General features: G+C 40.2%; 1 protein-coding gene across 2 annotated transcripts in view; it reads right to left on the bottom strand.

Annotated features, from left to right (window-relative positions):
* ARVCF (armadillo repeat gene deleted in velocardiofacial syndrome) overlaps positions 1 to 7,595 on the bottom strand; it is a 165,616-nt gene extending 158,021 nt beyond the window's left edge. For both annotated transcript variants that reach the window (XM_009888118.1, XM_009888117.1), the window contains exon 1: positions 7,380 to 7,595. In XM_009888118.1, the coding sequence (XP_009886420.1) occupies positions 7,380 to 7,595 (216 nt within the window). The remainder of the gene's footprint in view (positions 1 to 7,379) is intronic.
* Positions 7,596 to 15,446: the final 7,851 nt, after the last annotated feature.

Below are 15,446 nucleotides of genomic sequence, written 5' to 3'. Positions count from 1 at the left end.
TATTCCCAAATCCCCCACCCCCCCCCGGAACCTTTGAATAGTTGCACATATGCAGAAGCTGAAACCTGAGCCAGGTCATTCCTAGAAATTCAGTAAGACTACTCATACGTACTGAATTTACAGGCCAGGCGGACGGCACAGCTAGTGGCTGTGGGCCAGAAGAACCCCAGAGCTGAATTGCAGAGACAGGAGCCGAGAGCAGGGGCAGCGGGAGGTGGCTGGAGAACAGGCACCGTGTGACTGACACCCGACCAAACTGGACCCCGGGATCACAACTTGCATTTCTATGGTTTCAACTGGTTTTATAAAGGAATTAGGACTACCCCTACAAATTCTTTCAACAATTTGCAATCTGCTCAGTACTAGCAGAAGTAGAACATGCATGGGTTAACTACCGATGAGTTTTTTTCTGGGTATTTGGCATTGTAACAGGAAATAGTACTGTCATAGCGGGGACCTGTCACGAATCAACAGCATTGTTGTCTGTACCTGACCTTACCTGTAAGGCAAAAAAACCCCATGTCATTTTCCATGCTGTCAGTCCCTTAATATGAGCACAAATACCTTATACAACAAAGGAAGCTAAGAGGCAGTACAAACTAGAACTAATTACACAAAACTTTACATGCAAAGATGGAGCTGCATGCTGTATGAGATGGAGAAGAGAAAAAAGGTAAGCCGATGACTCAGTGCGACTCAGAACCCATTTTTGCTTCTTCTCTGCATATATTCAAACATATATACAATATTAATGCACCCATGTTCTTATTACCAAAGCACTGGAAACAGTCTTTATAGTCAAACAGACTGCACTATGCCAGGGTGGAGCAGAGAATCTTAGATAAAAGTAATGAAATACAGACAGAAGGGTTAATGTTGCTTAAACTGTAAGTCAGAAAGGTTAACTTGATGGTATTTTCTTAGAAAAGCAATTTGAGCTAATCTTGTATTTTTTTAAATTCTCACCATGTGTTCTGGTGTGCTTTAGAGGTCACCTTTTACTTGAAACTGACCCTCAATTCACAAAATGTCATTTTTGGCAGAAGTCACAGGTACTTCAGATTAAAGAAAAGACTGAAGAATATTGGTGCTTAATTATAGCGAAAAAATACCTGCCTAAAAAATAAATTAAAAAAAAAAGGAAAATGTGTTTGTTAGTTTTTAAACAGGTGTTATTTCTCTGGCACAGAACTTAAAATGTAAATGATCCAAATCGTAACTATGAAAATATTCTGTAGCTTTTTTCCATCACCTGATTTTCCTTGAACAGCTATAATCACATTTACAAAGTGAAAACCGAGTTTTATTAACTTGGTTGATTATTGGCATTTCCAGATAGCCTTTTGGGGTGTTATTTGCTGGGAGGGGGGCTGCGGATCTTTTTGGGGAGGGTGTTAACAGGAAAAAACAAAACCAACAGTATGTGATTTCTTTTAAGTTTCTTCATTCCCACTTACCTCTCTGTCTTCCTTTCATCTCTATTTTGTTAATACCTTGGTCAAACACAAAGTTAGGGAACACTTCCACCAAAACTATATATCAATTTATGAAAAACGTATGTCAGATCTGGAGAAACATACGAAAAGAGCTCCAGAGTTAGGACACTAATTAAACACGATAGAGAATTTGGAGCCTGCGCTTATTAGCTTATCTCTTAAAAAATGAATAATCACAGTAGCAGTAAAAAAAAAGACTAACTCAAAAACTTCATCTCTTTTCCCCTATTTGTATTTAAACAATTTATTATTGTGTGTATTTCCTTACATCAGAAGCAACTGCTTTTGCATTGCTCTAACTCCACACTTTTGGGATGGCTGTGTATAAACGGGAACAACCCACTAATAGGACTTAAAGAAGAAATATTAGGAACAGTTTACTTACCATACCTGGCATCACACTAATTCTTCCAGTTTAAAGAACAGAGAGAAAAAAAAATAATCCACGTCTGTAGTGAAATAGTTAAGCTAGTACAAAATGACTGTAGAGAAGGCTCCAGTGAATCATTAATAAGCCTTTATAAATGGCATAATCACAAGCCCTACTGCAGAGAAGTCTGTCTCAGTCATGTCTAAGGGACCAAATTATTGTGCATGGCATTACAAAAGGTACAAACAAGCTGGGTTCTGCCTCCAACACCATATTTACGCCACATTAACTACTGCAACTGCACAATCACGCACAGGGCTGGCTTTACAAGTCACGAGAGAAGCTTGTATAATAATGTATATTACTAGGTGTAATAGCTACATAAATATGAGATATTAAGCTATATCCATTGGTATCACATCGTGCTGATTCAGCTTGGTTTGAGTATTAGAAATTTCATACAATGCACTTGCACCCTTTACCGTTGCGAATCTCGGCAAGGCTGACTCTTCCATGGTGTGAAAAAGCCCAACATGTTGATAGGACGAAACCTCTGGGGCTGCTGGCCAACCGCCGAGTCAAAAATTGATCAGTGAAGCTGCCTGGATTGAAGTTTAAAGTCAAAACGGGATCCAAAACTTGTATTTTGCTTTTGAAAACAAAATAAGCTATTTTTATCACTCCTTTTATGGGAAGAAGCTAGTCACTAAAACCAATTTAACTTCGAGTTGCAGGCACAGGTCTCTTGGCACGTGTTGTTGACTGACAGACCTCTAGGAAGCATACCACAAACCCTATAGCCTATTCACTCCTCAGCAGCCTTAACCAGCTGTGTGGCATCAGGACTGTAACAGAGCTTCCTTCTTATGGGAGCTCCTGGTCAATGTGTAAAAAGTATGCCATAAAGTACAGCAGAATTCTGTAAAAATTGCAACAAGGCTACAGATTTAATACCACTAGGTTTTAAACAAAAACATCATTCTAAGGAAAAAAAAAAAAGTACACCAGAGTGAATTTATGCTGACAGACTTTTTTAATAACAGGCTTTGTAAAAAGCATGTGGGAATATCTATATTATACTAACATATATGCACGCACACAATCTCCATTTTGGGTTTAATCTAGTCCAGAACCTCCTTAGCAAAATGTACTAGATGAAATATCTAAGAAAAACCAAACACAAAAACACCCCCAAAAAAACACCACAGGGAACCTAAAAGAATGCAAATAACAGTGAAGTGAAATATATTTGTAATTATTGGATGTTTTTGTCAGTGCAAAGACATCTCAGATCAACTTATGTTACTTCTTACAGGCATAGAGTCAATCAGATCAGACTCTGCACCAGCATGCAAGGGGCTGATTTCTGTTATTTATACCATGTGGAATTTGGCAGCTCCCACAGCTTTTCCACCTGTAAGAAGGGGACAATATCTACCTTTTTTATAACAGGAGCCCCTCTCAAATCCCTATAGGTCACTGCAAAATCACTGAAGTCAAAGTATTGTTACAGCGTGTTCGTTGGCAAAAGAGGTTTATTGAATGCTGTGCTTTATTTTGGTTATGAAAGACTAACAGGAATGGAAATTGTCAATGTGTACCAATGGGGAAGGGATCTCTGAATGCAAACATGGTTCAGCTCCCCAGCTGATCAGACTTGACAGAGCTTCTCTGAAACCCATGGAGCCATGCCAGTTTAAACCAACTCAGGATATAGCCTTGTGTTTAATAAGTTTCACATGTCTGATGTTTTAATAAAAGTTAAAAAAAAAAAAGAAAAAGATAATATTCTTTTTTATTAAAAAGTTATGCTCTGCCTGGTTAGCTGTCCAGTGTGGCAGCTTCGGGTGTTCAGCCCACTGCAGTACACACCCTACACACGGACTTTCACAGCTCCTCCCTGCCCGACTGGGATCAAAATAAATTTTGATTTATCAAGCTTGTAAAAAACCTTATCAACCAGACACTGTAACGTGCAGAAGACACGCGGTAGGTGCTGCTCACCAGTGACTGAGAAGTGTATTGGACTACGCCTGCATTGGTCAACTGATAAGAAGGCAAAGACTGCCACGGCTCCCACAGCTGGGGATACTATAACAAACAAAAAAAATATTTTTCACATTCTTTACTGCAAAAATTAGAGAAGCAAACACAAATACACATTTACAGACAGCTTTGCTTTTTTTAGTACTACCAGATTTTCCACTTTTAGAAACAAACAGCCATGGCCAGCCACGTGGCTCCCACCGCTCAAAGCCAGAGTAGGGAACAGAGTCAAGAACAACCTTAAAAAATGGAAGGATTTTAAGGAGATTTTTATTAATCAGATAAAAGTTCTGTGATTAAAATTTCATTAAATGTCACATATTTCGGAGTAATGCAAAGGTTTTCACTGAGTAACTAATGACCTTTTGTCCAGAGGGTTCTTGGTCTGGAAGAGCACTTAATTCAACCACTTCAAAAATCTGCAGTAACGCATGTATAACATTGCACATCTTCCAAAAGTTCCAGAGGTGAAACACCCTAATTGATGTCCCTGGCTGTACACTCTGCAACACACTCAAACTGAGACCAGCCTTTAAGTCTGGGGAATACATGGGGCAGAAGTTACGTGTACCCACGAGTCCAACAGCACTAACGGCGCACAGCACTCCTGTCCCCTTCTGCCAGAGCCCCTGTGGTCACAGCTGCCTGTCCCCGTGGCACAGGCTGGATACTGCCTCTGCCAGGACAGACAGACGGGTACAAAACCTCTGCACAGCCTGCAGGTTCGGCGGGCGCTGCCTTCTACAGCGGGCTAGGAAAACACGAGGGCTTTGGCCACTACCTCAATGAAAGACTCTCACCAATAATAATGGGAGACATTTCACACTTAGGACCTCTTATTGTGAGACAGTATCTCCCAGAAACCCCTCCTATGGGAAAAATTCCCATTAAAGAATAGTCTCAGCTATATCTGATTAATATCTGAACAAACCATTAAAGATTAGTAATCAAATTCTCTTATTAAGATACTTTTTAGAAAATCCCACACACTTTCTTAATGTAAAATTAAGAAGTCTATGCACACATTTTTTGGCAATTCCAGCACATCCCTGACCTCATTTGCAGATCTGATATTTCTTTGTTGGAGGCCAAAAGACACAACGCCATATACACTCCCAGCAAATGTCAACAAATGCACCACCGTTCATATCTTCCATTCGAGGATTCTGAATTCACACTGAACAGGCAGAACTCACCCGTGAGTGAAGTGAAGGAGGTGACTGAATGGGCTGCTTAGGACAAGGAGCTATTGTTATGGAAAGAGCTTAAAGCTGGTATTAAAAAAAAAAAAGGAGTGGCTGGCAAAAAAATCCAGAAAGAATTAATTAGAATCAATATTTGCATAAGACCTTGATTTTGTCTTTTGAGGACTTCAGAAAACTGTTACACTTCTGGCACATTGCCTATATACTATTTTTCCTTTTCTAAAATTAAAAAAAAAAAAAAAAAAAGAGAGCTTAATTTTCTTTTCTGAGAAGGGAACAAGTTTGGGAGCATGCATTACAAAAAAGTACAGAAAGAGACTGTTACCAAAGCCCTGACTCTACACACTTCCCTAACAAATCCCTTTGACAGATTCCACTTTGACAATCAAGTAACAGGGAAAACTGATGCCTGGTTGTGAAGATCATTAAAGATTCCTTGGCATTCTCATCAAATGGAGTTAACCCCCATTTTTTGCCCAAATACTACTCCGAATAACTAGATTACATACTAGATTACATACCTATGCAACTTCCAAATGGAAAAGCTACTACTTGAATTATTTTTTAATATTACTTACAATAAAAGTTTGAATAGGGTGAGAAGCAGAAATTGGTCAGTCCTTACTGAAACACAGCTTGAGAGAGAGCTGCATTTCACTGTAGCGCATGAGCAATCCTTACGGACAGCAGAGCATAAACTACCTTTTGCTGTGTGTACTCTTCACAATGAAATGCAGTATGTCATAGTAAAGATGAAATCATTATCTATTCTTCATAAGACCGAATGCACAGGTTTCATCCTTCATTTAAACACTACTTAATTAATTCTAGTAAGTCAGGGAAGAATTTGGCCCTCAATACATGTAATGAAAATTCACACAAATAACCTTACATTAATTCTTAACTGTGCATATTTAGCTAGTCAACCATTTTATTTCATATACAAACTACTCTAAAAACCTCAACACTAATTATTTATGAACTAAAGCTCCCTACACCACGCAGTGGCAATGAGCTGAGTGTACAGAGATTCAGTCTGGGGTCACTTACAGGGGCTGTTTCTCCATAAGAGTCACGTAGACCCCAGTAACTTAAACTCTTTTATTAAGTTTTCTTGGAAATTGTTAGACTGTAAGCCATAACGCTGCAGAAAACTCATGCTTCATCAGTTTTGTGGGTAAAGAATTTCATTCTGGAGCTATTAATCAGGCACTCTGCACAAAGTCATTCAGAAAAAGTGAAGGTGAACTTGTCCTTTTTCTGTAAAAAAAAATATGTAAGCAGATCTCCCCTCTCCCAAGCCCAGCTGCTAATCAAGAGGATAACAACGTCCCAGCTACTGTCAGGCTTTTAGCCTAACCACTGCAGGCTGCTCCTTTCACGTGAAGTCCCATATTCAAGCATCTACACGTACAGAAACATGGCAGCCGTTAATAGAAGAGCTGTGCTAACATTACATAATGTAAAGTCTACTTGAATACAGCTCAATGCGAGTATAACTGTAAAACAGTCTGGTATAATTGGGAAACAACTTTCAGAATCCCCATAGCCTGGAGTTTCTCTCTGAATTGAACAATGTTTTCTTAGGAAACAGACCTTCACAAACGGTACTATTGCTTCTGCATGACTTACCTTGCATGTCAGAGTGATTTGAGAGCTTAAGTAATTTAGACACGTCAGTAGTTTATCGTTGCACATTTACACAGTTAAAGAACACATATCAAGCAAAACAATATTTGGAAAACTGGGGCTACCACAAAGCAAGTTTGCATCATTAAAATACAGTCTATCGATTCAATAAACATAAGAAACAAATTATGAAGTCCTCCCTACACAAACAATAAGACTTCGCAGGAGGGAAATCCCTGCTTTTCATGCTGTTCCCTCTATTCAAAGTCCAACTATTTCTAATGGAAATTCTGTTTGCTATGGAGATTATGATTCAGCCTTCTTTTTCAATCACCAGCACATCACCATACTTACAGCAAGTGCACAGATTTAGAGGAGGCTGTGCAGATCTCTCTTAAGGGTTTAATACTCAAGGATGCATGTGTTTTTAAAAGCATCCCATGAGCTAAAAGGAAGTAAGAGCAACTTCTAAGCTAAGGCTCTGAGCTACCAAATCAATCGACGAAGCATACTAATTCAGAAAACAAGCTACAGAATGAAATGTGGACAACAACACGATGCACCTGACTTTCTGGAATGGGAAGTTCTGGTGTAGGTGAACTCTAGCAACAGGTAAAAGGAGCAGGCTGTTACCTGCAGTACCAGCTGCTGCCAGGCGGTTGCCAGTGGCTGCCCATTGCCAATGTTGCAGATGCTCACTCGGTCTGCTGGCTGACTGGCACGCTCAAGTTGCAAGGAGACATTGCGTCGCTCTTCCTCAAGTGCACGGGTAAGCCGCTCGAAACGAGCTTCTTGCTCTTTAACAGACGCTAAAATGCTGGCAGCAGACCTGATATCATAGTCATCCATGATTGTTTTCAAATGCTCCTGCCTGTTAACTGACCAGGGCAAATGGAAAGGGTTAGGTAGAGGGGAGGGGGGGGGGGACACGGGACAGGGAGGGCACAGGTTAAAAATAAAATGCACATTGTTAGTCACCCTCCTAAAATACTGTTCCCCCTAAGAAGCAAACTGCAGTGCTCTGAAAATAATTCCTTTACATCCATTGATTTGATTTTAAATTAAAGTAATTAATCCAAGGCTTCCCTGTTCAGAAAAGAAAAAAACCCCACATGATCACCTTGGAAAGAATTTGTATTTAATTCCTTTGATCTTTTTGCTAAAATGGCTCTGACAGGGGTTTTCATCCCTCTTGCAAAGCTAATTTCACTGTGCAAATAATAATGTACTTAAAATAAATATATAAAAAAGATACGGCTTTGGAGGGAATGAAGAACACAATCTTTCTCACTATAGACACCTGGAATTTTGGTCTTTAACAGCGTATGTGAAAAGTTTAGCATTTTTAAAGACAAACTTCATGCTACAATAAAACAGTTGTGTCCATTTTTTCCAAGTGAATGGACCACCACCCCACCCCACCCCCCAAATTTAGCAGACAGTAGCTGAAAATAGCTTTAATTTTTAAATTATAGGAGTACACTGTAATATGGAAAATATTTTTAAATGCAGACACAGCGCAATTACAGTTGAAATGTGCTTGATGATTTCAGCATGGTAGCCAATGAAACAGTCCTTCATGCAGCCGTTCGCTAATAATGCAAATGAAAAAGCCAAAATCAAGCACCTTCCATGAAAACACACAGGACTGTTTGTGTCTCAATGCAGGAAAAAGAAAACTCAGAAACCAGCTAGATGGGATGTATTTTCTGCCTTATGTCTTCTCTAGCAGGGTTATGAAGTACTCCATTTAAAACTTTATCTCCGTCTGCATGGTGCATGCAGCAAAACTCCCCACTGATTACAAAGATCTATAATGTGAACATCAGTTAAAATGTTTTCATTAAGAGTATAAAATCAGGAACATAATGTAAGCTTAAATGGTGGCTTCAACAGAACCCTTTCACTAAAGCTAAACAAGTAACTAATTTACTACCATTTACTACTAAACTGCTTGGAGCACCTCTGAGATGAGCACAGGGGCAGAATTTTCCCCAGTTCCTGTAATTCAGGAACAGTTCGTGTTCTGCGCTAAGTCCCCAGAAACCGTCCCTTGATGTGCAAATCAGGAGCTATTCTTCCTGCTGCCAGAAATTCTTTGTTTTCCATCTATCCACAAGTATCTCCATGAGCACGGGCAGTACCAAACCCTGGTTTCCTGAAGCTTTGCGTTTTCTCGTCCAGTGCCATTAGATGATGCATGCTCTCAAGGGGCGCGTTTTCCAAGACTCTGACATTTATCAGGTCTCTCTCCTGTGCTGATGCTTCGGGAGCTAATGAAAACTTGGTCATATACTGTTACGTTCCCCAAAGAGGGATATTAGTAGATACTAAGCTGCCTGTTTTCACAGTTTGTTGAAAACTCATGAATAGGCCCAAGGTCTCCCTTCTTTTGTCATATGTGGTTGAAATCATCCAACAGGCCCAAAAGACACTGGGGCAGAAGTAACAGACCCAAACTCAATGCCATACACCTTGATTTCACAGGAAATAACCTGCCAGCAGCTCTGTGGTTCATTGTTAATTCCTAGGGAGCTGCCAGTGAAAGGAATCGGGGTGCTACGAAATCACGTTGGAAACAGTGTAAGGATTACCATGGATTAATCTTATAATGTTTACACATAGCCATGATTTTAGCCTTTCATGTTTTCAGACCAGTAAGCAGAAGTTATGCTTCTGCATTGATTTAACTTCTATTGAGATTCTGAAAGAAAACCAAAAACCACCAAAGGGTTTTCCAGACGTCACAAACCAGTCAAACATAGACCAAGCTGTCAACTCCAGAGACTTTCCACTCTGAACCTTGCTAGATTATTAGAAGTCTATAAAACCTTCAGAGACTACACTGGTTTCTGCAAAGGAGAATCACAGCCACGTAAAAGGACGGTGTGACTCACAGGAAGGCTGTGCATCACAGGACAGGACTGCGTGACTCACCGGCTACATCTCAGCACGATTCAGCCCTGGCACCGCCACACACCGGCACAGCCAGACGCTCTGGACCTACGTTGGCTCATGTGCAGCCAACGCGTGTGTTTCTGTGTCTGTGCCTCCCTGCTCAGCACAGATGGAGACAGCTCTGTTTGTGGTCTCTCCTCCCAGGAGTGCAGAGATGCTCACAGACTCTTTGAGGGGGTGGGAAAGAAGTGGGGCTTCACAGACCCAGGCACTAGGCGGATTTGGGGAAAAACATAACAGAGATTATGGTGGGGGGCATTTCTAACTATATATTCTTAAAGACAGCTACCTGGTTACTAATTATCACTGCCCTTGTGCTAGAGCAGAGCAACAGCCTGATCGACACACAGCTTCAAATACACCTCGCATGAGGGGATGCTCCAGGCCCAAGGAAAAAAAAAGAGTCAGAATGGCCCAGGGATTAGTGAGCAGAGACAGGCTCCATAGAGGTGCTGCAGAGCAGGAACTCAAGTTTCTTCCGTCACTCCCCACAGGGCAACCTTTTTGGCAATTCACTGTCTGCAGCTGAACCCGCTCTTCTCTCACATGTGCCTGATAGGACACAGCCGGTATCTTTTGGGGGCCCAAGAGCCTGGATACTTGTATGGACCAACTTAAAAAGTGATTCAAGTAGGGATGAAGGAAGATGATGACAAGATGTAAACTACAGTAATTAAACTTAAAAAAACAGGTTCCCTCTAGACTATATAATGCAAGTTTCTGTTCTAAGGAAAAGGATTGCCGATAGCAGCATGAAAAATTGAGAAGCACCTCCTCTAATCCAGATTCTGCAGCAGTAACAGCTTTAATAATAAAAATCACAGTTGATGACTGAGCTGGTATATAAGTTTCAAGTCACATTCTGAGAATGTGACAAAGACCCCATTCAGAAAATCCTTAATGAGCTATAAGCCCTTGATGCCACACATGAGAGAACCTAGAAGCCTGGGTTCTATAAATGGTACAAATCTCAAGAGAGCTAGAGATCTCCATGCAGAAAATATAACGTTAACCTCCTTACAACCATAAATATTGTGCTTCTTTTCTCTGTGCAAAGAAAAATACATGCAGAAAATAAGCTGTATAAATTTTCAGATGTACAATTAGTGACCATAAAAATCCCAATTGCTATGCAGAAACAGCAGCAGGACCAATAACTGCCTTTTAGGAACTGTTGGACAAAAGCAGACTTCTGCATTTCAAATGTTTTATTAGTAGATAAATACTTGCTTGCTGTTGATTGCACTCCCAATTATTTACCCAGGGTTTCAACAATTTACATTATCAGCAGTCTAGACTAGAAGAGAAAAATAAAAGTACTGACTCATGAGTTAGTTACTCGGGCTGCCACTTGCAATTTGCTACCATTTGTAAATAAATTAAAGTGCATTGAAAAGGGTATAAATAAATGAAAATATTAGACCTATAGCAGCCAGGTAAAGATTATTCCTTAGGCTGCACTTCTAAACACAGCAAACACTTGCCTACAGAGTGTCAAAGGCTACGCTGACAGCAGCAAATCTCTCTCCTGCCTACGTGACTCTAAATATATTAGTGTTGCATTAGAGTTAGAGCAAAGTAAGAGGATCTGTTTTTTCTGACTGTTCATATGAGGAACTAATGCATCAAACAGCCTCCTGTAAGTCAATACAGCCTAAGTGCTCAATAGGGATGAAAATCACCCCTGTACAACGAGCCCAAAAGGGGGTCCCATGCACTACTAATACCTCCGCTCACGTCCAAGTTTGAAGGCTCTTGGAAACACTGACATGCCTGGGGTCACTTGGTACTCTGCAAAAAAAGTGAGTGAACTCTGCACGCTAATTTTGCTAATACAGGACATAGCCGATAGTCAAGAGTTTTTAAAGAGCCCTTGAGATTAAGGAGGGTCAAGTTCTGTGAGATTTGGGCACCTAAATCCTAACAGTCCTGGGGAACCCCACACACTCTGCCCTTTTCAAAGTATTCTGCCTGCCTAAGGCGATCGCGTACTTGAGTGAGCTGTGTTTGGAGACAGCAGTGTCCACCACTCAGCTACAGAAATCGCAGAGGCTTCTCTCAGTGGGAGAGAAAGCAGCGCTCAGGGCACACAGATTTCTTGGGTCCAACAGTCTGAATACTGAGCATAACTGTCCCACTACTGCTCTCTCCCAGCCAAATTCCACTTGGTCCTGCTGACGAGATGGTGCTATGATGAGCAACAAGAAGCTTGTACATACAGCAAATCAGCCGCTGTAGGAGCAAACACGAAGGCCTGTGAGCATGCATGGAACAGTAGCTATGTGCTTCTACAGGGAAGAAAACCATCAGAATAAAAGCAAAAATGGGGCTTAAATAATCTATGGAACTGAAGCGTAACGCATGTTAATTATATTTTCACCCTGAAGTGCCACAAGAGATGAGCAGCATAAAATCACTGTTATCCACCATGCAATATTGGAAAGCATGCAGAGAAAACCAAGCGATACACACCTAGTGGGTTACTGGGGTCTGAACGTTAGAGCTGCTGGGACATCACCCACTAAGACTAGAAAAGTATAGACAAAGCAGGAGAGCAGCCTCAAGCAGAACCAGCTACAAGAGAGAGGAAAGAGAAGACAGAGTTAGTTAATAAGGTATTACAGCCTCTTCTGTACACAGGCATCTCCAAGGTTCTCCTCGCCATGTTGTATAAATCATTTATACTGTTTCCCTCCTAACTTGGAGCAAAAAGAAACAATATTCAGAGAAGCAAATCCTGAGAAAGCCAATCCTTAAGGAAAAAAACCCAAACGGGTTCATCTGATTTGTTACCAGTGATCAACACTTGCATGTTCCTGTGAGACTTACTATTAATGACCTGAATCAGGGGAAACTCCCGACTGAAATAAGGATTTTGCATGGTACAACTGGATATTGCAGCCAAACATTTTAAAACACAGAAACTTAACATGACACTCTCAGAAATGAGAATAAATATTTAGGCACACAACTTTAGGCCCCATGTTTGATGTACGAGCCCCCAAATAGCTCAAGATCATTTCATAGATACCTGCTAGAGAGGATACATCCATTTCTAAAAGATGCACACTGCACAACAGCTTACAGCCACTTTCTTTGTTCTACCTGTCTATGATCTAATCCTATACAAAACCCAAGTGAAAGTAGGTTTTGGGATATTAGGTCCTCTGTGTAGCTCTGTAAATCTCTGATCTGTTTTGCCTTAAAACATTTAGCACCAAAACATCTCTGGGTCAGCAACTGCAAATTTAGTACCTGTTTTTGCTGGAGACTGTGCAGAACAGATTCTGTTTTGCAAAGGCGTGGTTCTGCGAAGCAGTATATCCAGTTTTAAGCTACTACCACATCAAAAATGCTGCAGCCACATGGCATGAAATGCAGAGCCAGGACAAACTCACTTTGCTGGTTCAAATGGTTTAGAACTTTTTCACAGTAATTTTGCCCCAGCAGATTTTATGCTTGACCAGATACTGTTTGCCTTCCTGAAGCCAGCATAAACACGATTTCTTGTGTTTCAGCCAAATTACCAGAAATATGATCCCTTCTTTGCGTGGATCCAATCTCAAAGGGCATGGATCCAATCCCAGAAAAGTCGTTTTTCTTAAACTAACAGAAGTAAATACTATGCTCAAAACTTACTAGGTGTAACAAAAGCGTGCAAAGATATGCCCAAAGATGAAAGTCAGAAGGCACTGTGAGAGAAAGACTAATTCTCAAGTAAATGACCAGAGAGAATAAATTAAGCATAATTTAGTTTCTACAGACAAAAGAGCAATGCTTTGGAAAATAATTTTTATATATATATATATATCTATATGTTACACCTTACAAATTCCAAATAAACTGCTTCTCAGACTTTATGGTGAAATCTGTCTTGAGCCTGGCTCCTCTCATTGCTGCTCTGGTTGACTGAGTTCTAATTTGACCCTTACGTGACAATCTCCACCAATGAATAGCAATGAGGAATTCACAAAGAAAGCTATTTCAATATAGTTCTCTCATAGGCACAGACAGACATACTGTGTTGGTGTCAAAAGAAACAAAAAAGAAGCTGGTTGGGGTGTTTTTGTTCCTTTGGACAGAAGCAGCCTGTGAAACAAGGCTTAAACTAGGGAAGGAACAAGGGCAGAGGAAATGCCAGCAGGAAAACTGCTTGAGAAGGAACTTTGGGTCTTAAGGACATAGCAATGAACACTGCAGCTCACCAGTTTTATTATTGCAGAAAAAATGTCAATGTGTGATATTTGAGGGTTTACATCAGTAGGAAATTTCACCCGATCATCCCACAGGAATCATTTTGTAGAAATAAATAAATTCTGTAAATAAATTTGCAGAATATCATACTACGATCCGGGTTTGGCAACACCAACAAAGGAATCCAGACACACATACACCTTTGTACGTGCAATACAGTTCCAACACTTCACCCTCTATACAACTGGCTCTGGTCAGTAGCACCACAGCATCTCCAGCCTCACCATAATGGTTCCCAGGCCCTTTATTACTTTAATTAACCTCTTAGCTAAAGGCACTGAAATCATATTGTATTAACTTACAAAAAAATACAGTTCTCGGCAAAAAAGAATACAGAACTTTCTTCTATCTAATACAGTCTCTCTTGTGGATTAATCATCCCATGTTTAAATGACACCACTTGTCTTTCTACAGCTTCCCTTTGGTAAGGATTCCTTACTTCAGCAGTTTGCTACTAGGAACTTTTCAGGTTTTCCTTCCAAAATTTCATGCAGTGTTTTCAGGGCAGGGTGATACAGTGTGCCTACATAGCTTTAATTTTACTGGAGCTCTGTTTTCCTAATAAGATACATTTCAATTGCTATACTGTACTCCCAAATGGAAAGGAAAATAAATTACAGCAATACAGGACACCTTTCTAACAATTGCATACATATAATAGCATAAATAATTCAGTAACGCATTAAACTTCAAATTGAAAGATTTTTACAAGGGCAATTTTTAAAGTAAATGTTTTAGCCTATGATTACTTTTACCCAATGTAAAAAAATCCATTTCTCCTTGAAATTTATAATTTTTAGACCAGAACAGTGTAACAGCACCTTTCTGAAGCAGAGCTCTTGCTCTCCAGGACCTAAAAACTTGTCTGCACTGAGTAAGCTGAACTCTTCTGTCACAGAGCGCTCGTTATGCCACACTTCCTTCAAAGATCAGTGTTTGTGTTAATTAAGCATAAAACAGCACAGCAAAGTGGCATCACGTTACCTCACACCTACTAAGTGTCCACACTAAGGTTTAATGGGGTATGTGATAGTCTATAAATTCTCACTGTGCACTGTAAATTCTCTGTGCAACCACACGCTCCCCATGTATTTTCAAACGAGCGTCTAGGCGGAATAGTTTTTTTTAAATCTTGTAAATATCAAAAGACTGAACAAGGTAGGGATGGCTAAATTCTGACTTCAGTCTGTGTCTGCTGAATTTGAACATGACAGAATCCCTTGCTTTGTTCTATCTCAATAAGCGCTAATTCTGTCAACTCAGCCACGACCATGAAAATATTAGCATCATTAATACTTCATTCCCTACATAAAGAGAATCGCTGTTTTGCACAACTTAATTTCTATTTATCTACTTTAGTTGAGTAGCATTTGGAAGACAGCACTTCCCCCCCAACAAGAAGCTGAGTCTGAAGTAACCAGCTGAGCTGAATGATGTGCACAAATCTCATGGAAAAAAATCAGAATATTTCGATGATTTCAGCAATTC

Source organism: Charadrius vociferus, unplaced genomic scaffold (assembly GCF_000708025.1).
Source record: "Charadrius vociferus isolate BGI_N301 unplaced genomic scaffold, ASM70802v2 scaffold326, whole genome shotgun sequence".
NCBI classification, from domain to species: Eukaryota; Metazoa; Chordata; class Aves; order Charadriiformes; family Charadriidae; genus Charadrius; species Charadrius vociferus.
The sequence above is the reverse complement of the archived record's forward strand: the minus strand, read 5'-3'. Positions and strand labels throughout refer to the sequence as shown.